General features: G+C 25.5%; 1 protein-coding gene across 1 annotated transcript; it reads right to left on the bottom strand.

Annotated features, from left to right (window-relative positions):
- Positions 1–67: 67 nt before the first annotated feature.
- LOC112751875 (S-type anion channel SLAH2) lies at positions 68–4362 on the bottom strand. Its single transcript, XM_025801165.3, has 6 exons — positions 3795–4362; positions 3017–3158; positions 2334–2846; positions 1328–2098; positions 880–911; positions 68–782 (listed from the first exon to the last, which is right to left on the bottom strand). Exons 2-6 carry the CDS (start codon positions 3149–3151, stop codon positions 383–385), a joined length of 1851 nt encoding a protein of 616 aa, XP_025656950.1. The 5' UTR covers positions 3152–3158; positions 3795–4362; the 3' UTR covers positions 68–382.
- Between the last annotated feature and the right edge of the window lie 22920 nt (positions 4363–27282).

Genomic DNA, 27282 nt, shown 5'->3' on the forward strand with positions numbered 1-27282 from the left:
TATTTCAATGTTATATATTATATGGTAACATAAGAAAGAATAAATAATGCATGCAAGACCATCATTATTTAGCTTTTGTTGATCACATTCACAAATCACATACATTACTGTTATATTTTTAATTAGACTATATACTGTAGGATCATTGTATTCTTATTATAATTAAGTACTCATTATTTATAATGATTCTCAAATATATTACAATCACACAAACCTTTGCTACAAAATTCAGCTCTTCAATCTTCATACACAAACCTTCACATATTCTAACATACATGGTCACTGGAACAATAATCAAAACTCTTAATTATTATGCTCCTCACATGTGTGACTATACTCATGCTTTTATTATTCTTATGAAGAACTTAGTACCATATCATCCTCAGATAGATGGTGATGAAGAATCCTCTATGCTATTAGAGGGATGAAGTGTTGTTGAAGCTTCTATATCAATTTTATCTGAATCCACAAACTTCAAGTAATTCTCAATCTCTTTAGTGTCATGGCTTCCATGTCCAAGATGAAACCATTTCCTAGGATGGTGGGGTTTTCTCTTTCTGTCACTTATGGCAATGGCTATGTCATTGGGAAACAGATCCTTGAACACAAATGCACGCAACATGGTTGTTACAACAAGTGCTGTTACCACCAATGTAGAGATGATACTTAGTATTACACACATTGTTTTTGTGAAAACATTTGTGACCTCATTTGAGTATTTTATTGTTGCAATTGCTGCACCAGTCATTGGAAATGTATAGGCCCACCATGAAAGTGAGAATCTGCAGAATCAAGAATCACATAAATATATATATCAGATACTCTAGTCAGAAAGTTCATAAACAATAAGAGATATATGGAAGAAGATGGTCAACATACTGGAAGCCTCTGAAAAAATTGATCCGTACAGCCTGCAAAATCATAGGATCATGAAACTAATTAATAAGAGATTTTTAAGCTAGAAATTAAAAAAAAAGTACTAAAATTAAAGTGTTGGATGTGAAAAGGTTTGGCTTTATTATGTTAGTAAAGTTCAATTTGGTCCTAAAGTTACATTTCTTCGAACATTTTAGTTTTGGACAGTCAACTGTTACTTGTCCTTACATAATATTTTCTCTGACATGCCACATCACCAGTCAACATAACATAACATGACACGTTAGTAAAACAGTAATAATTGACTTATGGTTGACTGTCTAATAAGACTAAGTTGATTTGCAAAATGTAATCTAAATTGGTACTTTTGAAATTTAAGGGACTAACTAAAGCCCCTTTGCAATTTCATGATTAATATGCATATTTCATCAAATATGAGGAGAAAACTAACCAGTGAGAAATAAAGGAACATGGCAATGAAATAAGCAATCCTTGATCCATAATCAAAAGAGCCCTGAATCTTAGCCCAAGCCATTGAGGCAACACTAGGTGCAGCCACAAACAGAAAGAACACTGGATGCAACTCCTTAGGGAGTGTCTCATTTGTTGGAAGTCTCTGATACAGAGTCACAAACAAGACAGTGTAATGAGCCAAACCAATAGCAAAGAAGAAAATAGGCCCTTCTTTCAGTCCCATTGTTGCACCAAGCAATGCTCCAACAAAGTTTCCAACAACTGAAAGATGGTTTGATGGGTTTGCAACCTTTGATAGCCTCCTTTGGCCTCCAGACATCCACTGTCCATAGATCTTAAGCTCAAGGCAGAAAATTGGTGTCATTAGAATGTACCAAAGTGAATGGTGAAGGTTCTTTGTGATTGATGGTGGAACACCAAGAGCCAAGAACAAAAGGGCTATCCAGGGTGCGAAGAAGAAGTTAACACGGATCGGATGGTAGTACTCTCGACGAACTGCTTCAAAGTAGAGAATTATCTTGAAAAGATATGTGGTGAAGATAGTAATAACAAGAGCAATGGAGATAAACCATAGGACTAAGTTTATTCTGAGGCTTAAGTGAAGAAACTCAGTGGATGGAGAACTTGCAAGTGTTTTCCAGAGAATTGCTTGGCTGCTAACTCCAAGACAGATACCGATAGCCGAGACAGGAAATCGAAGAAGAAATGGCCATTTGCTGTCCTGAGGAAGCAGTATCTCTTCTGAAGACTGTTGGAGCAGGAAAACAAGATAGCATGTTAGAACCAATCCATAATAAGTAAATTATTTAGACCTTCAATGAGTTAAATATGATCTTCTTCACTTGTGCAAAGTAAATTTAAGTCTAGATTTTCTTGCATCACAAGTCTATTATGTATGAAATATAATGGCTAATTTCAGATTACCCAAAATTGGATTTTTTAATAACTGTTTTGGATATGGAAGAAGGCTACCACGTACATACCCTTAGTGTTTCCAATTCTGGTCCTTCCAATGCATCGAAATATCGATCAACCGGTACAGGCCTTTCAGTATTCCTGACATTGTTGTTGTTGTTGTTATTGTTTTCTTCTTCTCTAGTATGTCTGGGTGACTTCCCTCTAAGCATTGATATCTGTCTCTCAAGTGTTCCAGACCATGTTTTGAAGGAATCAAATCTCTTATCCCTGAAGGCTCTGATGCCAGGATGGTTTGGAATTTCTGCTCCATGAGGTGATGAATCAGTAGGGTGCACATAGGCCTTTGGCATTGGTTGAGAGTAATATTTTGATTGCTGTGGAGACTTAGAATCTGCATCAACTGCAGAAATCGGAACACCGTCTCTACCAACTTCATCACTGAAGAAAACCATGTTGGTTTCATGTGGCAGAGCCTCTTCACAGGTTAGTGGCATGCTGATTGAAACAGATTGCTTCCTTTGGTGGTTGATCACCACAGCTTCATCACCTTGTCTTTCTATTGATGTTAATTCACTTTCCTGTTGCAACATTCAAAATTCAATCAATTGGATTTTGAACATAAATCCGAGATTATAAACGAGATTTGAAAAAGTACAGAGGATGTGTGTGGTTCGCAGAATGCTTTCGCACTCCCAGGAACGCAAAATCCTTCTGTGAACCACACCGAAAGGAGCTAAATATGTCTTACTTTGGTAGATGGGCTTGGAAGTTGAGCATCACCAGTATCAAATCCAACTACTTCATTTGATGATATATACTTAATTAGTGATGGAACTTCAGGAGAACCTTGTTCTGCTAATTCAATTTTTTTGTTAGTTTCCATGCTAGACCTGAAAAGATGTATAAAAATTTGTTTAGTTACATCCACAAGATTCTGAGCCAAATTGAAAATCTTTGCAATTATGAATGGGATCACAATCATCCACTTAGTTCACAAAGTGTCCTTTTCTTTCTCAGAAACTATGTTCCAATGATGTAAAAATATTCACTCTAATACAATCAAATCTTAATGGCAATGCCTAATGCATTTGTTGTGCAATCTAATTAAGATACTGATTCAGTCATAATAACAAACAGGGAAAGGTTCTTTATTTTTTTTTTTTTCCTTAAATAAAAAGGTGGCAGAAAATAACTAATTAATTTAGTGGACCAACAATAAGCATTATTATATGGTGAAAACGTTAGATATATGAAGCTTTTGTCCCTTTCAATCTTCCATAGGAACAGTAATAACATTTATCAAGTTTGGTTAAAAATTAATACCATAAATGCAATATACCCCATCTAATGAATTGGATTCTTATTAGCCATGAATCCACATGAAGATATGAAGCAACAATTTATTAAGACTTCTCAATATCAAAATCATATAAAAAAGGAAAATTTCAAGAATGATCAAATACTATCATAGTATAAATAAAGCTACAGAAAATGCAGAAAATATAACAAGAAAAGAGAATTCAAACCTTCAAAAGTAGTTATCTTCTTTTCCAGTGATGACTGAAAGATGATCCAAGAAAATGAACCAATGTGAGAAATTTTCACCTACTGAGGAAATAAGTAGAACACATGGTAGGCATAAAATGGTTTGAAGTCAAAGGAAGATGATGAATTAGGATCCAAGTACATCAAAAGCACATTTGATTTGAGATAATCACGGCTGCTTATTAATGGTTTTTGTGAGAAGGACGTGTCCTTTGATAAAAGACAAAGCTGCATAAAAATATATATGGTAGGAATATGACAGGTAAGAATTCATATTATTTTGTTAACTTTGAAAAGACTTAACATCATTCTTAAACAAGCTTATAATGTTGTTGCTTTTCTCACTTAAACAATTTGGATGTGAATTCAATGTAAACAAAAAACATTGAGTAGGTGCCAGCCATGTTTAGATGTAGAAGTGTAGAACCTCCTCCAATTGCATACTCAAGAACATTCAACATTCATCAAATTGGCAACATACATCAATTGATTTTTTTTTGTTGGGTAAACTATATTTTTTTTGTCCACGAATTCCCAACCCGATAAGTCAAAGACTAAGGGTCTGTTTGGATAGGTTTATAAGTGACTTTTTTTTAACTTTTAATTTATGAAAATGTGTAGTATTAATGTCTAGTATAATTTTCAAAGCAAAATTGCAACTTTCTAAAAAGCTATTTTGGTGCTTAAGAAGAAGTTAAAAAAATGACTTCTCTCGTAATAAAAAGCTTTTTATCACTTTTCTCTTAAAATAAGTACTTTTAGAACTAAAAAATAAAACGCAAAATAACTTATTTATAAGCTACTATTAATATAAGCATTTATTGTTTAAGCTATTTCTTCAAAAGTAACTTAATTAAGTTGTTTATCCAAACTGGGCCTAATTTGTTGCAGATCTAGGCTCCTATCTAAAGGTCTGATAGGACCAATAGGTTGTTATATGTACAAAACCAAATTTAAACCCCCAACACTTACTTAAGTAGACAAATGAACTGATTACTCGATCAATCCAAATTACTAAAGTGGGTTTGTTGGGTAAACTATTAACACATTAACACATAAGACATAAAGACATTCAAATAGTAAAGATATGAAAAAATAATAATTTTTTTAGTTGATTTTATTTATTCTCTAGCTAAACTGCTGATAATTATTATTTTAGCTATTCTCATGGTTCTATAGAAATAATAATTGTTATTTTTTTATTTTTTATTTTTTTTGTCTTATCTCATATTACTATCAAACAAAATCTTTCCTTACACAATCCAAAATACTAGTACATCTTTTGGGTCTATATTTCTGATTATCTTGAATATTTATAAATTTATGTCATGTTATAATCTCCAAACAAAGTTACATACATTTAGAATACCAAAGACAAAGGAGTAGTCTTCTATGGTCACAAAGTTTTGGAGCTATATCTTTCTTGTAAAATACATAAGAGTCCAATATAAATGGAGCATAAAGGGCAAAACTGGTAACACATAAAATAATAAAAAAAATTAAAAAAAAATATGGACACTATAGACAATCAGACATAGCTAGCAAGAATATTAAAAGGTGAAGATAGTTTGAAGTAGATGGATGACAAGATGCCAAGTCAATGGATTCAATTATGTCATTATCATTACAACATGCACTGAATTGGCTGCTGTTTATAACCTTTTGGATCCCTTGATTTTAGGTTTGGATTTTGTAACCTTAAAGCATCTTTAATGGAATGTTTTTTCTAGAATATTATTTTTTATATTTTAAAAAAATAAATTGACTTAAAATTAAAATTTATATTAAAATTGATTGACAAAATAAAATTGATATTATTTTAGAGATACGATATTATTTTAATGGAGAATCAATAAAATTTTATCGTTCGAATAATTATGTTAATAAAATAGTTAAAAATAATATAAATTTTTAACTAAATTAAAACTAAATATTAAAAAAATAAATTTTATTATTAATTTTAAATCACTATTTATAACATATAATTCTATAAATATTTATATATCATCTTATAAGACTTAAAATACAATTAAAATTAGAACTATCACTAAAAATATATTCTTAAGATTTTGTGGAAGAGATAAACATGCTTAGCACGTAACATGTCATCAGCAACACAAAAATTTCAAACTAATCTGAAAACAACACAAATTTATTATCTTTATTTTAAATGCAAAACAAGTAAACAACACGTTGAATCCTTGATAAATTTGTTTTTGAATATATAATAAAAAATTCCTGAAGACCGTGTTTTAATACCAGTATTTTTTTTAACAATCAATGCACGTTTTCTTTGATTTTGTTAATAAAAAATAACATCAATAATTAATTAATTAATTAATAACAACTTATTTTTATATGAATATGAGAAATATTTAGTATATGAATAATAGTATTGAAAAAAAATCTAAAATATTTTACAATAGTGGTTCACCACGAGTAAAACAAAATAAATATCTATAATAATTTCGCTACGTTACCAATATCATTTTTGTTAACTTCTACTAACTCTTATTTATGACCGTGTTTAATGAAAGTATCTTTGTGGATGTGTTTAATAAAAATATCTTTTTTATAGTTGTATTTAATAGAAGTGTCTTTATAAATATATTTCATAGATGTATCTCTTTGTATATGTATTTAAAATATAATAATTAATTATTATTAATAATAAATTAGTAGATAATATATTGGTACCCTATATTTTTTTTATAACCAATTATGACAAGCAACCAATATTGACCCTTTTTTTTTTTTGGTAGATAATATTGAAATATAAATCCGGTTTAATTAATATGCCTGATTTAGTTGACGATAGATGTACTCCTGAAAAATCGCAATCAACACTAGAAAAAAAAAAATTATTAATAATGATAGACGGCCTAAATACACTCTCCATTCTGCATTATTTTCAACATTAAAATAAATAAGATCATCAAGTGATAGTGAGAGTAGCATATTTGGATTGCTAGGTTATATATGTGATCATGAGATTAATACATACATAAAATTATTATATAACCAGTATTTTAAGATTTTTTGATTTATTAATAAACTTTACAATTCGAATTATTCGATCATGTGTACGATTATATAGGGTCACATATAATAATAGAAAAAAGTTATATGAATTGACTTTAGGTACAATTAATAATTAAGAACGCTTATATAAAAAATTTAGTCAAATATATTAAATTAATTAATAATTTTTTACTATTAATTTTATATAAAAAAATACATACGAATTTTTAGCTACAATAATAGGCCGCTTTATTTTTTCACTGATACAATAATTATATATTTTTTCAACAACTCCATTATTATTATATTATAGATAGATGTCGAATAATACATCCGATTGATATGCGCATATGAGTGTGTAATAAATTACAAATATAATCACCAACTCAATTATATTCGCGAATATTAATTAAAAAAAAAAACATAATAGTAGGGTGGAGAAAATTATAATATCCCAATCAAAACTCATCAGTCATCACCAGACGAAACAAAATAAATAATAAATTGTAATTAATAGAACCAATACATCAATAACAAATCTTTATAATTTATTAGAAAGTAACAAATAATTACAATATTCAAAAAATTGATTTTCAGAAAACATATTTCGGGCGTGTGTGTGTATTTTTATTTGTTTATGTTTTCATTTCATGATGTACACTATACACTAAAATTATTTATTTATAGCATCAATTTTTGGGCAGCGAAACTTTTCTTAAGAAAAAAAATAAAATTGTATAATAATATAGATTGATACCATACGTGGAGAAAGTTGAATGATTAGTCAAAGGCGTAGTTGCAAACTATATATAGCAGTCCCCACTTACAGCTATAACAGTAAGATGTGCCATTCAATTGGAACTCAATTTTAATTTGTTAGTAATAATAATAACAAATTATTAATATTCATATATTATTATTATGTGGTACGTAGCCTAATACACGCCTCAATTTTCTCTGTTTGGTCATCTATATGGATATATCTCTGGGAGGAATATCATGATTATATTTATATGCGAGGAATATAATGGGAAAGTTCTTCAAGTATATATAATTATATATAAAGCCGCCAAACACTATCCAATTATAATTCAAATGACATAATTTTTTTATATTTATTTAAAAAATTACGTGTTCAAATTTTTTTATTTTTAATAAAAAAAGCTGCCAACAAATTATAATTTAAAAATTATAATCTTTTTTTTATTTAAAGATTTTGAATTCGAATTTTATTTTTAATTTTAAAATATATATATTAAAAAAATTAAAACAGTCTAAATTTAATTTATTTAATAATTATTAATTATATAATTTAATATTTATTAATTATAATATAAATAATAAATATTAAATAAAATAAATTTGGATCGAACTGTTTTCTTTTTTTATTTTTCTAACATTGCCGAATAACTAGCTAACTAACACTTTAGATTAATAGTTGTACAACAACCAAGAACATATTTAATTTTGATTATATTTTTTATAAATTTAGTTTAATTTCATGCATAGATAATATAATATAGCTTTATACAGATATTCAATCATCTATTATTATATTATAAAAAATAACTAATTTTTAAATTTATTATCTAAAAATATTATTTAAACAGAAAAATATAAAAGAATAAATATATTATTGATTTATTAAGTTGTTTAATGCTACAACTTAGTTTGATGCATTTGCTAGCTAGATGTTGGGTTGATGAGTCAAATTTCACATACAACGCTATTAACACCATGAATATTCGTGTGCCTTATTGGATGAATTAAAACACATAAAGCATTACCTTTTTCTTAGTGAGTCTCCACAATATATACACTACTTTTGAAATGCGGAATATATTTGTCAACTAAAAAGCATTTTCAGCTTTAACCTTTCAACTTTGTGAAAGCTAATAAATTTGTTCATTATTTATTATAATATATGAGAGGAGTTTGTAGAAATTAAACAAAATTTGCTTCCTTGTTTTTGGTCCAAAGCGACGCTCAAGTTGAACCCTTTGATTTGATCAGGAGAGAAAATTCAAATGACCAAAATAAATAAAACTAGAAAAAGGAGAAATGAATGAATAAAAGAGAAAATATATAAGAAGCGAAAAAACCAACTTGAGTTGGTCGAGTGGTTAACTCACTCGTCCACTTAATCAAGTATCGAAAGTTCAAATTTTATCTTATGCATGCAGCAATTTATCATTAGTATTTAAATGAAATTTCGATCCGCGACGAATTAGTTATTGACCTCTCAAATTAGGAGACACCATGAAAAAAAATATATAAAAAAAGAATAGTATCAAATAACTCATCATAAGTGGATTTTTTTTTTTTTTTAAAAAGAGTCGGGATAAAGAGTAAATGAGTAATAATATATTTGTTTTTAAAATTAATATTTAAATAAAATATTTGTTATGATGTCTAAAAGTTATTATTTAATTATTAAAAAGATTAAATAAATAATTTAAAATTAAAAAATATAAAACTTAAAAAATTTTAAAATATTTAAAATTATTATAAAAATAAGTTAATAAAAAATTAGATACCAAATAAAAAACATCATAAAATTAGTTTTTAAATAATGGAACAACATATTTTTAGTGGACCCCACATTCTTATAGTAGAGGGTCATTGATTTACTGATTGTTTATACTTTATAGTTTATATATAACATAACCTTTTTTTTCAATAAAAATGATATGATGTTTTTAAAAAATAATTATTACTATATATATAGATATATTTCAATAGAGTTACTAGGCATATAATCATATAAACTCGTGAATATCAACAGAAAGAAAAAATTTTCTGTTTGGTATAGAACAAATTATATATATATATATATATATATATATATATATATATATATATATATAGACTAAGAACAAATTATATATTTTTTTTTTTTGGACAGGAGAACAAATTATATTTATATATTATATAATCTATATTTTGGGCTTTTACATAGGTCCATACAGTTGTTTGTCCTTACAGGCCCAAAGAAGTTTTATTACATAATAAATGGGCCCAAATTAACGTAAAGCTTCCATTAAGGGTACCAACTAATGGATAAGGATGAAACTATTTACCAGCTAAGTAGTTCTCCCAAAAAAAATAAAAAACAGAAGAAGAAGAAAACACTATGAAGTTCAATATTTTTGAAGTCCCTGAAGCGCAAGTCCACAAATAAACTAACCGTATTTAAAAAAAATAAAGAAAATGAAAAACTCTTGTTGGAAAAAAAAAAAAAGAAAAGAAAAAAGAGAATGGAAGCTAGCTAGTCATCAACATACTCTTTTTTTGACTAATTTGAAATACTTTTCTTTGAAAAAGTTGAAAATTCAAGCTGTACTCGATGAGAAATAAGAAGACTAGTTTTTCTTTTCTTTTTCTTTTTTTTATTAGGTGTTATAGAACAGCTGTTTCTTAGATACTAAGGATAAGGATTAAGTTTGAGACACAAGGAGTTGTTATGAATGGAAAAAGCAAAGTTGAATATTTCTTGAGTCTTGATCACTTGATGATGTTACTTGTTACTACTTATTTGTCCTGAAAATGTGTGGATATATATACACGGAAACAATAAAAAGTTATATTTATTCTTTGCCAATCTTATTCTGGCAGTGGCTAATAAGTTATAGTTTAAATAACATAGTTTTTCCATACTCAATTAAGAAGTTGCGGGTTCAAATCTCCTATCTTTGATAAAAAAAAAAATCTTATTCTCGCAATGGATATTTTCTTTTATTTGTGATGTTTTCATATATAAGAAAAAAATATATATATAATGGTTGTTCTTGTTCTACTATTAAGACTTCTTTGTAGAGCTCGTTCTCTTTTAAGTTTGATTTTTTGTTTGGAGGAGTTATACATCTGTTATTAAAGAGTAAAAAGTGTGAGTATCTATAAAAGACGGGATAAAGACGCTTGAAACATTTTTTTTTAAAGATATTTTTTAACAACTAAAATTTTATATATGTAATCAATTAAACAGTATTATTTCTGTCATAATTAGATCGGACAAGCTGATTTGGCTAAAAAATTGATGAACCAAATTTTAAATCGATATAAATTAATATTTTTTATAAAAAATAACTATAATATTCTATTATAAAAAATTACTAAGATACTCATTTTTTATAAAAAAAAAGAGTATTAATTTATACCGATTTAAGATTTAGTTCATTGATTTTTTTGCCAAATTAATTTGTCTGATCTAATTTTAACAAAAAAAATACAATTTAATCCGTTATATGTATTGAATTTTAATTATTAGCAAACATCTTTAAAAAAAGATGTTTTAAACGTTTTTATCTAAAGATTCCCATAAAAAATATTTTGATGCTTTAATTAGTCTTTGAAATATATTTTTTTTGGGTGAAATAACTGAAATTGAAAACTTACCTCTTTCTCTTATTCAATTAACCGTGTTTATAAGAGAAAAAAAATTATGATCATTTATCCATTTTAATCATGTTTATGAGAGTAAATTGTTGTAATCGTTATTTATATTTGTGTGATTTGTTTTGAAACTCGAATCATAGTCCATTATTACATCCTCGTATTTATCACATATTTTATAGCATGACTGTTTGGAGTAGTAAAAAAGTATATCGAAATTTAATTTGTCATTTTATATATCGAATCATGGTTTAAGAAAAAACTTATTTTCCACCCTAAGTGCGTAACTAATCGTACCTAAAACTAAAATAGCTTTTGCTTTCTTTTTATTTTATTTTCACACTTAGCTACTTCAATTTAATGAACATTAGTGGATTATAAATTTATAATTGAAATGGAAAATTAAAGAAGCTAGCTACTACTAGTTAGGAGTCTAGGATTATTAGCTAGCTAGATTGTCATTAATTGTAAGCAACCAATTGCTAATCCTACAAAGAAAGCAAATTAATCTTATCATATAAGTAGAGTAATTAACTCAATTATCTGTTTAAATAAATATCAAATTTTTAAATCTAACTTTATGTATGTAATATTCTATTAATTAGCGCTAGATACTTAAATAAAAAAATTAATTAATTAATCTTAAAAAAATGAAAGATGATTGGTTATTCTAATAACAAAGTACAGTCTGAAAAGGATATAGAGTAAAGAACAGAAATTAAAATTTACTACTTAGTCAAAATCAAAACCGGCATATTTGGTTTATGAAAACAATGTAAGGGTATAGTGGATGCACTATCACATGGCGTCTTGTTCAGTTATGAAAAGGACTCAGCCACAATCATTTAATCCTTTTTTAATTTCAAGTCTTTGTCCACCAAAGTCCTTTTCTATGCAAAAAAAAAGGGGGAAAAGAAAACAAAGAAACAAAATTTGATTGAAGAATGATAGCTCCATATACAATTTTCAAGTATGGAAGTGCATTAGTCCACAAATATATTATTATTGCTTCCTATTGCTAAAGTGATGACATGGTACTCCTCTATAGCTCACTTTTATTATGACCTACTCACATTCACAAACTACATTCTTATATATTATTATTATTATAAGAGTTTACTTTTAATGCATAGTATAACAAATTTTATTTTATGTTATCATTTGGTTAGATAATTATTCAAATTATCATGAAATTTTAACCGTTTATTTTTGTTATAGACTGTCAAGTCCAGCCCAACTAGCCGCCGGGTCAGGGCACCACCTCCAACCTAGGCCCAAACCTCCAACAAAGGAGTTCAACGGGTCGGTTCCTAATACCCGATCCAAGGCACAACCGACCTACTATCCGTACGAAGCGTGCAATCGCTCGGATCGGTATTCTTGGGGCAGCACCCGGCGTCCTAACCCTAAGTCCGAGACGATCTGCTCCTTCCACGTGGGATACGACAGTTCATAAGCTCCTCAACCAATGGGTTAGGTCATCACTAGGCCCACCCAACATAGTACATAAGGGGAGAGGACAGCTCTCCCCCCAAGGTACGTTACACTTTTACCTAATTCAGTCATCTTCCCGTACGGATTCTGACTTGATCGTCGGAGTGTCCTTGCAGGTGGCCACCCCCGTGCTCCACTCCACCTCCGGCATCGTCGGCGCACATCAGTCCTCGCTCCACATCAGCCTAGGGTCTTCCCCTCTTCTCAACTCACCATCGTTCGACCCGTCAAATACTCGAGAACAGCAGGTACCGAATAATTTTAAAATAGTTTAAGTTATTATCAATTAGGTAGAGTCATAAATAAATGATTGTATATCTAATTTTCTCTTTCACATATTTTTTTTTTGAGTTTGAAGTATAAAATTTGTAAAAATATTTTTTTCTCTTAAAAATATATAATTAATATAAGTAATATAAATTTATTTTAATGCTTGTAGTGGATATAAATTAAATTCTTATATTATCATAATATAAATATACAAATTTAGTGGAACAAGCCATGCAATGAGTCAACTACACACTATCAATTTGACAAAACATACACAAACTTATTATTATAAAATTAATTAGAGAGAGATGTATGTTTCTTAAGCTAGAGAAAACCAAAACTACTTTTTGAATATTTATAAAATGAAAATAATTATTGGGGCTGAAACATCACTAAGAAACTATTCCAATAATGTGTCATTGGGCACCAATATGCAACTTGCAAGGGAGCAGAAAGAAAAATAATGGAGATTGATGAAAAAGTTTGCACCAACTTGCACAAATTTAATATAATATTAAACTATTATGCTACGTGTACACTAAAATTAATCATTAAAATTAATTACTAATATAAAATATATATTGAAATATAAATACATATTAAAAATAAATTAAATAAAATATATATTTATATATAAATAAATTGATGACTAATTTTAGTAGTTAATTTTAATCTACGAATAATATTTTTAAATATTAAAACAAAGCCAGTCGGCAGTTTGTGACTGGATCAATCTGGCTTATTTTGTTCTCTTCTCTTTCTCTTCTCTTTTCTCTCTCTTTGCCAATTAGGTATGTTAGGTTTTACACCCTGTTTGTCGGTTCTACTTTAGTCTATTCTCTTTCTTCTGTTGCATCTTTTATTTAACCATGACATATTATTGAAACCAAAGTATTAGAAAGATAAAAAAATTAATTAAAATTTATTTTATTTATTATTTATTAATTATTGTTAGAATTAATAAATATTAAATAAAATAAATTTTTGTTATTTTTTATTAATTTTTTTTACTGTTAAATATTTTTGTTATTAAAATTGTAGAGAGTTGGTAACACTATTTATTTGAAATTAGTGATTTCTCCATGAATCATGTAAAAAATTTGATTGTGAATTGTTATATGGGTTTACATATTTAATTTAATATGTTTAATTAAATTATTTAATAATTTATAATATTATTTTTATATAAAAATATTTTTATTGAAGTAATTACTTTCACAAGTTTGAATCCATAAGTATCTAATATAAGTATATAACTTTTTAGATATTTTAGAATTTAAGGTTTTTGTGGGAAAAAGAAAAGAATTTAAGATTTAGAATTTTTATATAAGTTTACATTTTTTATTTAAGGAATTTTGTGATATAATATTTTACAAAAAAATAAGTATAAATTTAATTTTTATTGACCTCTAAAAAAATAATTTTAGTGTTAAACAAAATAAAAAACATTTAATTATACAAGCTTAATAAAGCTAAGGCTATTTAAACTTTTGAATCAAATCGTTTCATGACAAATTCACTTTCACTCCAATCCGATTTGCAAATAATAGAGACAAGACTAGCAATGGAAGGGAAGTTGCTTCTGGTGAGGGTCAATTCTATTATGCACTATGTATGCTTTTATAAAAATTTTAGAGATTTTTTCGACTCTTTTTAAAATTTCGACTCTTCTGGTGTTCCGGGAATATCTAAAATTTTTTCTAAAATTTTATATATAAAGTTTAAATTTTTTTTATACTTTATACATTATTATATTCTCAAATATGTATGTATGGTATTAAAAATTTATTATCAGCCCTTATTCTACCCTTCCTTGTATCAAATATATGTTGTTTGATCTATTTGTGTATGTGGTTGTTGCAATCTATATCACTTATCAATATTAAAATATAGTACTTTTAAATTTAGTATTCTAAAATAATTATTTCTACACATGGCAATGCAAAAATAATCATTAGTTCCATATATATAAAAAAGACAAAGAAAGAAACATATTATAATAAATTAATAAGTATATATATGAATGTATTATGAGTCATCAAATAATTAATATATATAAGTAGCCAGCACGGCAGCACTAGACAACAATTGAATACTAATTAGGTAATATTAAATAGACAAAAAATATTAATAAAATTTTATTTTATTTAATATTTTTAAATTATTATAATAATTAATAAATATTAAATAAAATAAATTTTAATTATTTTTGGTCAAATTTTTTTTATTATCAAATATTTTCTTACTAATTAGTAGTATGTTCTTAAAAGGCATGAGAGATATTAGCATTGCACATTATACATTACCATTTTTTTTTTCAAATGACTAGGAATACATTTTTTAGTAAAATACGAACGAACTTCTTAGTTTGCGTTGCAAGTTTGGAAAAATCTGAGTAAAAAATAATTATTTTATTCTACAAATTATTTTTCTGGAAAATTTAAAGTTTATTGTTAGTAATTTATGATTTGTTTGAAATGAAAGATAAATAAAATAAATTAAAAAATTATTAGCTAATAATATTAACTGAAAAAAAAATTAACTCTCTAATTTTACTCATCGGTATTATTGGGCCAAATAAATAATATACTTGCAATTAAACATTTGTTGTTGTTGTTGTTTAGCAATGAGGAAGTGATTATAAATTATTTGAAAATGAAGGAGAAGCTAAGGGTGAAGAAAGTGGGACAATGATCATCCAAATAATTCTTTGATGCAGCCATGTCCTACACAAATTGAAACAAAGCATTCCCATCCACTAATAATGTTTAGTATAAAACTGCTTTGCTTTGCTTTGCTTTTCTAACATGCATATCTACCACAAGACATTCATTTTTTTTCCTCACTATTAATCATTTATTTTGTAGTTAATTTAAGGTGAAAATTCAGGTGTAGTCGACTTCACGTGAAGTTGATACCTGAGAGCCATTAGATGATTTGACTGATTTGACTATATTTTTATCTAACAGCTCTCAAATATCAACTTTACATGAAATCGACTTCGAGTTTTCACCTTAATTTAATTATACGACATAAGTATATAGCATGGTGAAAACTCACATGCATAGATGTCTTCATATGAAGTTTATAATTAAAAATCGTTAGATAATAATTTAGTCAAATTTGTTAAATTATCTAATAATTTTTAATTATTAACTTCACATAAAAATAATTGTATATGAATTTTCACCCTATAATATATAGCGGCGCTTTTCTTTTTGTGTGTTTAGCGACGGTTTGATACTGCTAAACCGTTTTACTACATGTCACTCCCCTTCTTGTGCTATTTTTTTCCCTCCATGGTACAATATTTACTTTAAAGTGGTTATTCATGTTAAAATACTTTTCATATGAAAATGATAACAAATAAATGAACCACTACGTATTATATATATTTGATTTTTTTAATATTTAAAAGATGTTATCAAATCATATTAAAATATTATTTATTTATATTAGTAATATTTTAATAAATATTATGTCAAATAATTTAATCAAATATATTAAATTATTTAACGATTTTCAGTTATCAATTTTATATGGACAGCCACCTTACTTTAATTTGATGGTTCACTTTAAATTTAGGCGAGCAAGAAAGGGTTTGGTGATATGAAAATAAAGAGTTCAGAAAAAAAAATTATGTCTCTCTCTCACACATTGAAAATGTCATAGAAATGAGATTATTCAAAAAATAAATAAATAAATATTTTTGTTTTCAATTGATCTTACAAAATTGGCTAAGACACTTATTAATGTATGGTATGTAAAAGGTTATTATTTAAAAAAATAAAAAAGATTAATTATTAAGTAGTTTTAAATATATACAGCCTTCATGATGAGAAAAAAATTTAATCTTTTTTTTATGGGAATGACCTTAATTAACAATATACCCTCTAGCAAATTAAAATTCTAATCCCAATAATCATTTAAGAAAAATTTTAAAAATATTTAAGATTTTTTAGAACATATTTATTTAATGTGTGCTATAAAAATATTTAGTATCACTTATTTTCATTTATAATATGTAAAATTTATATAAAAAGTCTAAGCAATGATTATATCGACGATGCTTAAATTTTAGGGAACACATTAAATATGTATTAGTAATATTAATATACAATTATTTAATTTATTATTGGTAATACCCTTTCATTTTTTAGTCTACACACACTAAAAATAGTTGGTTCCAAAAATAAACAAGACTATCAATCAATTTATTTATAAAAGCTAAGTGAAATCTACCACTTTAATTGTATGTGTGTATGGATGGAGGATTTTGTTGGGTCCATAGTGTAAAGGTGTTTAAATGTATGTGGTTGTGCCTTTTAGACTTCCTCAAATATGAAAGAGAAGCCAGTTGAAGAGAAAGTTCTTAGAATTGTGAGCAGTGAGAGCTCTTATCAAAGTTATCAAAAACAAAAAGGGTGGGCATGCAATGATTTAAAAATTAAAATAAAAATGGACAAGACATGCAATAATAGACTAATTTTTTTTTATAGAGGTGAAATGAGTGATATACTTAAATATTATAATTTTTGATATTTTTTAAAATTATGAAAAATATACAAATAAAAAAATTCGATTTTCTATACCTCAAAATTTTTAATTTGTTTGAAATAGAATGAAATCCAATTTCAGAAATCAATGAATCTAATTTTTGTACTCCAAAAATCGAATAATCGTCTGATTTATGTACCTCTTAAAAATTAAATCTTTTAATTTATGTATTTCAAATTAAACAGTACTATATTTGAGATTAATACCTTAATAATCCATAAGCCAAAACAATATCATTATCAACCCAACGTAAAAAAAATTAAAAAGCGTGTAATAATAGGCTAAAAAATTTTATTATGAAAGATAAATGTGTGCAATTCAATTCTGTTGGTGTGTGCATGTGTTTTATTTTGATATGGGAATCGGATTTACCGATTACTTTGTAACTTGATTTTTAAAATTTTTTAAATATCAAATCGGAGAGTCCGATTTGTTTGTTATGATTTTTTTTTTAAATTACAAATCGGAGGGTCCGACTTTTTGTTCTTTATAAATCGGATGGTCCGATTTTTATTGCCAAACAAATCGGAGGGTCCGATTTTCACATTTTAAAAAAAAATTCCACGTTTGATAATAACGCCCTTATTATTCATAATCCTAAAAAATACCATTTTCAACCCAATATCAAAAATAATTTGCGACAATAATACTCGGCTTGAATCTATTCTTATGTGGAGTTTTCTCCTTTTTCTTTTTTCACTTTCCTATCATTCTTAGCTTCTAGGCAAAATAAACCCTAAAAGAAAAATCTATAGATTATTCCTCTGGTATATCCATGCCATCTTCCTTTTTTCCTTAGGGTACCCTTTTTCCAACTCAGCATCACATGCTTTGGCTCACAATCTTTTTCTTACATTTTGATTTGTGGATTACACGCAATGCCACTATTATTTTTCATACTAATAAACACTACTTTACAATGGAAAACTCACATCACTCCAAAAGCTTCTTTCACAAAAAGGTATAAATAAACAAACCCAAAAAGTAGTAACAAGAAGATAGTATTAGTGGTGTTTTAGTCAATAGCCAAAAATCCATTGAGAGGAGCTTTATCTTTGACTCTTAATTAACATGGGACATTCTTAAGATTTTGTTCTTGTGTTTATTTTATTCTCTTTTATTTTTTTTTTAAATTATTAGTTACCAATATATTTGAAATGTTTGTAAACCCTATTACTTTGACTTTAATGGGAGATTAATTATTCATCATATATTATGATAATAAAACACTTTCATTATTACTTTTTTCAATAAACTGACCCAAATAATGGAAAATAATAAGTCCAAGTCACTTGGACCAATATATAAAGTTGGAGTTGTTTTACCTTTTAATATTAAAAAAATATTATGAAACTTTAGCCTCAATTATATATAATAATGCTACCTTTCCTCAGATCAATTAGATAAATTTAAGGACTAAAAGTAATTATCTTGAAATATGGAAATGCTAAATAATAATAAACAATCTTATTCAAAGTTAGTCGACCGATGTCAGTTTTCTTTTTAAAAAATATTTACTAACTTTAGTTTCTCTTCCTCTTAAATCTATTTCTTTCTATTGAAGTTTGTGTGTGTGTGTATATATATATATATATATATATATATATAAACCTTCAAGAAGCCAGAAAAGCTAATATTATTGTTCGTAATCTTTCGGAACATTGAAAAGCTTGTTGAGAACAAAATAAATAAAAAGTTATAATAACTTAAGAAAAATAAAATACTATATATTATCAATTTCTAATTCCACTTTTGAGTCATTTTCATTATCATGCTTGGGTCAAATCCATTTTAATTAGTGGTTTGAATAGTGACATTAAATTTAGGTGAATTCTATCCAACCCCCTCTAAAATAACATGTAAGTTATCCTTCATGATGTGTCACATTTTAATTGGTCATTACTTAACTATAGTTGGGTTATTTTGTAATTTATTATTTGAGATAGGTAATTGTATAATTTCTTAAAATATTAAAATTCTACCCCATTAATTGAAGCACGTTCTCACGCAATCTCTTTTTACAGTGCATCATTTTTTAACGGGTCGTTGAATTCTCATGGCTCGTAACTTCCCTGTTCTTCCCAGTATAGCCAACGCGGACTTCATTGCTATCTCTTGTCCTCTCACTCAATCCCCATGAATCACTCTGTTAGTTCGGTTATTAAATTTTTTCATAATATATATTTATTTAATTACAAGATGGAATATATATTCATATTTAAAATATAATATAATAAAATAAATCTATTTAAAATACTTAAAAGTATAATTAAAATCATGAATATATAAATATAATAATAAAATTTGTACTCTAAACAAGTAAACATATTTTTTTATCATACATAAATTATTTAAAAAATAAATATATTATTAAAATTAATACTACAAATTTAAAATAATAAAATCCAATTTTTTACTGTATTTGTTATAATATTTTTATTCTTTTAATTTACAATTTATTAGTACTTTATTATTTAATTAATGATTAAACAAATTATTTTTATAAAAAATTATGTTTTGTATTATCTTATAGAAGAGACCAATATATTAGTTTAAAAAATAAAGTAAAAATGAAATTTTAAATAAAAAATATTTAATATTAAAATTTTTAAATATAAAAATAATTTGTATAAATATTTAAAAGATAAATATAAAATATATGCATAAAATAAATAAAACAGATAAAATGGAAGTACTCATGAGAAATAAATAATTATTTTTGTCTCTTTTATTTATTTTAAACATGTATTTTATATTTATATCCTGAATATCTATATAATTTGCTTTTGTATTTAAAAATTTTAATATTAACTATTTTTTATTTAAAATATCATTTTTACATTAATTTTTAAATTGGTATATTGGTCTCTTCTTTAAGATTATACAAAAAATATTTCTCATGAAAATAATTTGTTTAATCATTAATTAAATAATAAAATATTAATAAATTAAAAATTAAAAGAATAAAAATACTATAAAAATTACTTGTAAGAAAGTTGAATTTTATCATTTTAAATTTGTATTATTAATTTTAACAATTCATATTTTTTTTAAATAATTTATGTATGATAAAAGATATGTTTACTTGTTTAGAGTACAAATTTTATTATTATATTTGTATATTCCTGATTTTAATTATACTTTTAAGTACTCTTAATAGATTTATTTTATTATATTATATTATATTTTACATATGAATATATATTCCATATATTATTTTTAATGAAAAAAATTTAATAACCAAACTAACCATTAATTCTATTGGTAAGGAATGATCCATGGTAAAAAAAAAAAAAAAAAAAGAGATTGAGTGATGCTGACTATACTGGAAGTCGGTGCTGACTATACTGGGAAGAACGAAGAAAGTTACAAGCCATGGAAATTCAACGACTCGTTAAGGAATGATGCACTGTAGAAAGAGATTGCGTGAGAACGTGCTTCAATTAATGGGGTAGAATTTTAATATTTTAAGAAATTATACAATTACCCATCTCAAATAATAAATTACAAAATAACCCAACTATAGTTAAGTAATGACCAATTAAAATGTGACACATCATGAAGGGTAACTTACATGTTATTTTAGAGGGGGTTGGGTAGAATTCACCTTAAATTTATCTCGCTTGAGTAGTAAGAGCAAGAAAGCATAGTACCAATATAATTATTAAGAAAAGAATATTAATCGCACTTTTGGTACGTTATTAGAATCTTAACATACATTCACATGCAAATATATGCAAAACTTTCACTAAAATTTTCATACATTTAATCATTATTCATATATTTTATTATCATTGATAGTATAGAAAGGAAATTCGATGCACAAGTATCCTATGTTAATACAAAATTTAAGAAAGAGCCACACTTAAAAAATATAATGTATACAATTTAATTTGATAATTATATCTATATTATCGGTGATTAGCTCTTTTTATAACTTGAATTCGTAACTTTCAATAGAAAATTATAAAATTTAAGATAAAAAAGTTTTATTCAATATCTAATTTCATGCATAAAATGAAAAGATAATTTTCTCGTTGTTACATATATATTTTTTTATATAATTTATTTTTTTAAATATTATTTTTATTAATCATGCATACTTCTTTATATAAAATATATTTTTGAATAAGATGAAAATAAAATATCCAAAAAAATACACACAAATTTCTCTAATTTTTTATGAAATATAGTCTTTAATATGGTTACTAACAAAACCTTAGTTTCTTCAATTACAGTGGTTTAAATTAATTATAACATAATAAACAAAGTAGTCTACTCTACTCTCTATATAGGTCTAGCTTTTTATTATTTATTATTTATTAATTGGTGTCTTGCCTTTTGTCATTTCATTTCCTTCCTTTTGACTCAAAAAATGAGTCGGATACACGAATATTTCCCACATGTTGAATGCATCAAAATAAAGTCACTACTATGCATTATATATGTGCTTTATTTATTCCCTTTTTTTTTTTTGCTGCATGCTCCTTTACTCATTGGCTAAGCAAAACTTTCATAGTCAAAAGAGAAGCTGATGGAAAGTTGGAAGAATACATAAAGAAGACGAAATGACTGAAAAAACATTAAAGAAAAAAATAGAGGAAATTAAAGTATATATATATATTTTAAAAAATTGAATATATATGGAACAGTTTTGGTTGCTTATATGTGAGCCAATAATCTTACTTAAATGTACTTTGCATATTCTAAAAGTGATCGGTTGCTCAAAAGTGTCGACACATGATGATCAAGACACTTCCCATGAAACTCTTATCATTGCAACTTGTAATTTTTACCAATGATAATCAACATTCTGCTGTTCTAATTTTTATATGAAAATTCATGCCTCTATAATTAATTTTTGGATTTTGTTACAAAAGATGTTAAATAAGATTTCTCAAAAAGTAGATTATTCAGATTTCAATATTGTATCAAGGCTTTAATTTCTCCACTCCCACACATTCAAAATTATTTATATTGGTCGATAATTAATTAGGTTTAATTACTCTACTGATCTCTATAGTTTTGCAAAATTTTTAGTTAAGTTCCTATACTTTTTTTTCTTTTAATTGAGTCATTGCACCAAATTTTTTTTAATTGGGTCCCTACACTTTTTTTTTTCTTTATCTAGGTCCCTGTAGTAATTTATTTTTTTAGTTGGATCCCTATAAAATTAAGCCAATTACTACTAAGAGGACTTAATTGAAAAAAAAAATTGGTACAGGGATCCAATTAAAAAGAAAAAAAGTATAGGAATCTAATTGAAAATTTCACAAAACTATAGGAACCAATTAATTATGAAAAAAGTTTGACGGTGAGTAAAATTTATTATTTTTTATTAATATTTTTAATTATTAGTTTATATTAATAAATATTGTTGATCAAAAATAATAAAATATGTTGATTTTTTAATATTTATCTTTTATTAATTTTTACTGGCTACTTTTCATGTTTATTCTTAAAAGTTGCGCTTCTAATTTTATTTCAAGAAAAATATTAATGTTAGCCTCCAAGCACACACAATTTTCATTTTCTTAGTACTAAATGAACCTTTTTAAGAAATATTTCATCCAAATATACTATTTTCAAAATTTTGACACACTATTATTTGACACCAACATTAATTATTATTTAAAATTTAAATTTTAAATATCACATGTTTAGCCCATGAATAATTGAAGTTAAAATTGACTAATTGGGATCTCTTAAAGAATGGGTTAGGTTAAACATGGATTTCTTTCTTCATTCTCTTTTTATTTTTCTTGTTTTTAAATGATTTGTAATATTATTTTATTTATTAGTCACTTAGTCAATAAAATATCATTAATCAAAGAAATAATAATGTTTTGTCAAAAGCAAAAGTGCAAAACTTCTAAAATTTTAAAAACATCATAATTTTCTATAAATTACATATTAGCCAAACGTCCATTATTAAATTCTTCTTCCATAAAAAAAGTTGTCTTATAAGTTATTCATATTTCAAAAATATAATCTCTATAATACTTAAAAAGTTTGAAATATCATTTATTTCTTAAACAATGTTTAAAGTAAATAAAATTCCCTCAATTCTAATACGATATTAAAATCTATATATACTCTATATTTAATCTCAGGCTCAATTTTTTTGATATTGTAATAAAATATGTGATATATTTTGTTTTTTTTTTTTTTGTACAAGTGAGTTTTACACTACTATGAGATAATATTCATTTTTCAAAAAATAATTGACGTTTTGTATGTGTCTAATATTTTTTAATATTTTAAAAAGAAAATGGTGTCGACGTTTTGATTAATTTTTTAATTTTAAATTTTGTAACACATCTTAATTTTATACACGATAGTGTTTGGAAGAGAGACAGAAATTGAGAGATTGAAATTGAGATACACATCTAAAATAAGTTTTAGTATTGTGTTTGGTACAAAACGAGAGATAAAAACTGAAATAAGAATAAATGTCTAATTTAATTTACACCAAAAATAAAATTTAAATTAATTAATTAAAAATAAGAATATTTTAAGTATAAAATATTATTAAAATTTCAATTTCTGATCCCAAAAATTTCAGTCATTTATATATTCACTTTTTAAAAGTACTAAAATATTAAAATTTTAAAAATGGAGACTAAAATTTTAATACTATTTTTTAGACTAACAAATATGAAAATGAATCTTAATCTCTTAATTGAATCCCGTTAGGGATCCAATAAAGTATTTGTACAATGAGTTATGAGTTAAAAAATGAACATCACCCATACTATCCAGAATAACCATCCGAATACTAGGAATAATAAATATCTCATGTCATGAAACCACTCATCCCAAAAATTTAAGTTAATTTTGGAGTTCACCAATAATCGACCTTTCAGATCTAGAACTCTCGGACCATGTCATGAAAATCACTCATCCCAAAAATTTAAGTTAATAAAAAAAAATAACACTAATAGTTATATCTCTAATACTAAATTAAACATTCTTAAACCTCTATTGTATACATTATACGGATATTCTATTAACTTTCTAAACTTCCTCCTCTTAATTAATCTTTTCTTCAATACTTCAAATTAAATGCTATCTATGACTCTGGAGGTTGCAGAGTTGCAGCCAATGAAGAGTGACTTGGATTAATTTTGACCAAAAAAGATTGAAAGAATAAAGGAGGCCCCCCTCCCCTCCTTCAGCCTCCGTAGCCGCCTCTTCCATTCTCTCTCTCTCTTTTGTTTTCTTTTGCCTGGCGCGCACTGCCATGCACACATTCACTTTTTCTACCACTTTTCTTTTCTTTCTCCCCTTAAAAACTATAATTTTCATATATTATCACTCAATATTTTATTATTTTATAAATAAAAGTATATATTATAATAAAAATTTACGTATAATTATTTTATATAAATATAATAATAAAAATTTATTAGATAATAATTTATTAAATTATCAACTTTATATAAAGATATTATATATAAATTTTTACGATATATTATATATGTATATAATATACACTAATGACTAATCTCATATATATATATATATAAACATAACATTAATTGATGATATCTTCAATCATACATGTAGAATTTTTTTTTTTACCAAAAATATGAGATTCGAATCCGTAATCTCTTAATTGAGTATGGGGAGAAAGATAGGAAATTCGAACCCGCAACCTCTTAATTGAGTATGGGGAGTCTATGCCATTTGAGCTATTACTCATTGGCCATACATGTAGAATTTACATTTAGATTAAGTGTATATATAAATAGATAAATTAATATTATATTACTTTTTTACTAGTTTATAAATATAGAAATATATATGTTTAGGTTAAGTAATTTTCAGAATATTTTGACATTTTTACCTTCTTTCTAATAGACACCTATCATTTAATTTATTTAATTAAGATGAATCAATAATTTTTTTGTTCTACTTTTATCTAAAGAAGAACTAATTAATAACATGATGGTGTGTATGTATATATATTGTTTAAGGGTTAATGCATGGTTAATTTAGTTCTAGAAAGAATATGTGAGGCAATTTGATTCTCGATTAAATATTTTAAATTAGTTCTCAAAAATTATAATTATAATTGCTTATTTTGCCAGTTAGATAATGATAATAATGACATGCATGTGATTAAAATTATTTTGTAATAGTTATTATTTAACTAATAAAATAATTAATTTAATTCAATATTCTATCTTTTATCAATTAATTTAAAATGTTTAATATTTCAAAAATTAAATTGACAAACCATAATTTCTGTTACAAATACGCACCTCCAAAAAATATAATAATACGAAAAGTTTAAAAAAATAAAAGTTTTTAACTAAAAATTATTAAAATTTACTATTTTAAATTTTATTTAATATATCTTATAATAAATAAATATTAAATAAAATAAATTTAAATTATTTTTTCTATCTTCTTAATATTATGAATAATAATATGGTGAAAACTCAGGTGAAGTCGACTTCACGTGAAGTTGATACCTGAGAGTCGTTGGATGAAAATTTAGTCAAATCAGTCAAATCATCTAACGACTCTCAGGTATCAACTTTACGTGAACTCGACTTCACCTGAGTTTCCACCTAATAATATAGGGTTGTATATATATATACACAAACACAAAACATGCATGTGGAAAGACACTTTTCCGGGCTTGTCCATGTGCTTATAAAAGCAATGACCGAAAGTAATTTTCTAAACTTTGGAACTTTCAGCCAAGCCTGCATATTTAAATGATTCCTTTAATTGACTATGTGAATTATATGGACCGTCCTTCAATTCATTCAAAATTAAAAATACATGCATATGGACCATTCTAATTCGTACACTCACTTGCCACATATAAAACTTGTAGTAATTTTTTATTTATTTGTTCGAAACATTGATATATATGTTAGTGCGTGCCAAATTTTGTATCATAGAATAGGCAATAGCTTTCATTATTGCATGTACATGAATGTGAGTTTTATATGAAAAAGAAAATCAAAGAAGGGAGCTATATATATTGTTTTCTATCTAGAATGTCTAGATAGTGACAATTATTAATTAGTTGAATAATCTTAATATGACTTTTCTTAAAATCGTTATAATAATTAAGAGCCGATTTGATTGATTAGAGAAATTTATAGAGTTAACATTATTATATTAAATTTAAATTTTTTATTTGAATCAAATTGGAATACATAAAGTTAAGTATTTCTTAATCAATATCAAATAATTTTTTAAAAATTTTTCATCCTAAATTTTAGATTTTAAATTCTAACTGTAATTTTAAATCCTTCAAAAAATTTTACAAATAATTTTTAATAAAAAATTAATATTAATTAAAATTATATATATATAAAATTCCTTAAAATTTTTCCTTTAGCTTGTCTCATCACGTAACAATAATGGAGAAAAATTAGTTACTACAACAAAAAATTTATAATTATCTTTACATAAAAATATTTTTATTTTATTATTAAATAATAAATTATAAAGTATAATTTTATATATTTAATATTATTTTTATTTAAAATATAACTAAATAAACAAATTATACATTTATCACATATTTTTATAAAAAAAATATTTTTAATATCTTTATTTAAATATACCTACAAAAAAGTCTATATATACAACAAACTTGAAGGGAAAAAAAGGTAATTAATTACAATACTTTAGGAACGTGCGAAAAGAAAAATGTTCCATGGCTCCATGCATTAAATTTACATTCTCTGAATAGTCAATAATAGTACT

The sequence above is a fragment of the Arachis hypogaea genome, chromosome 15, assembly GCF_003086295.3.
Source record: "Arachis hypogaea cultivar Tifrunner chromosome 15, arahy.Tifrunner.gnm2.J5K5, whole genome shotgun sequence".
Taxonomy (NCBI): Eukaryota; Viridiplantae; Streptophyta; class Magnoliopsida; order Fabales; family Fabaceae; genus Arachis; species Arachis hypogaea.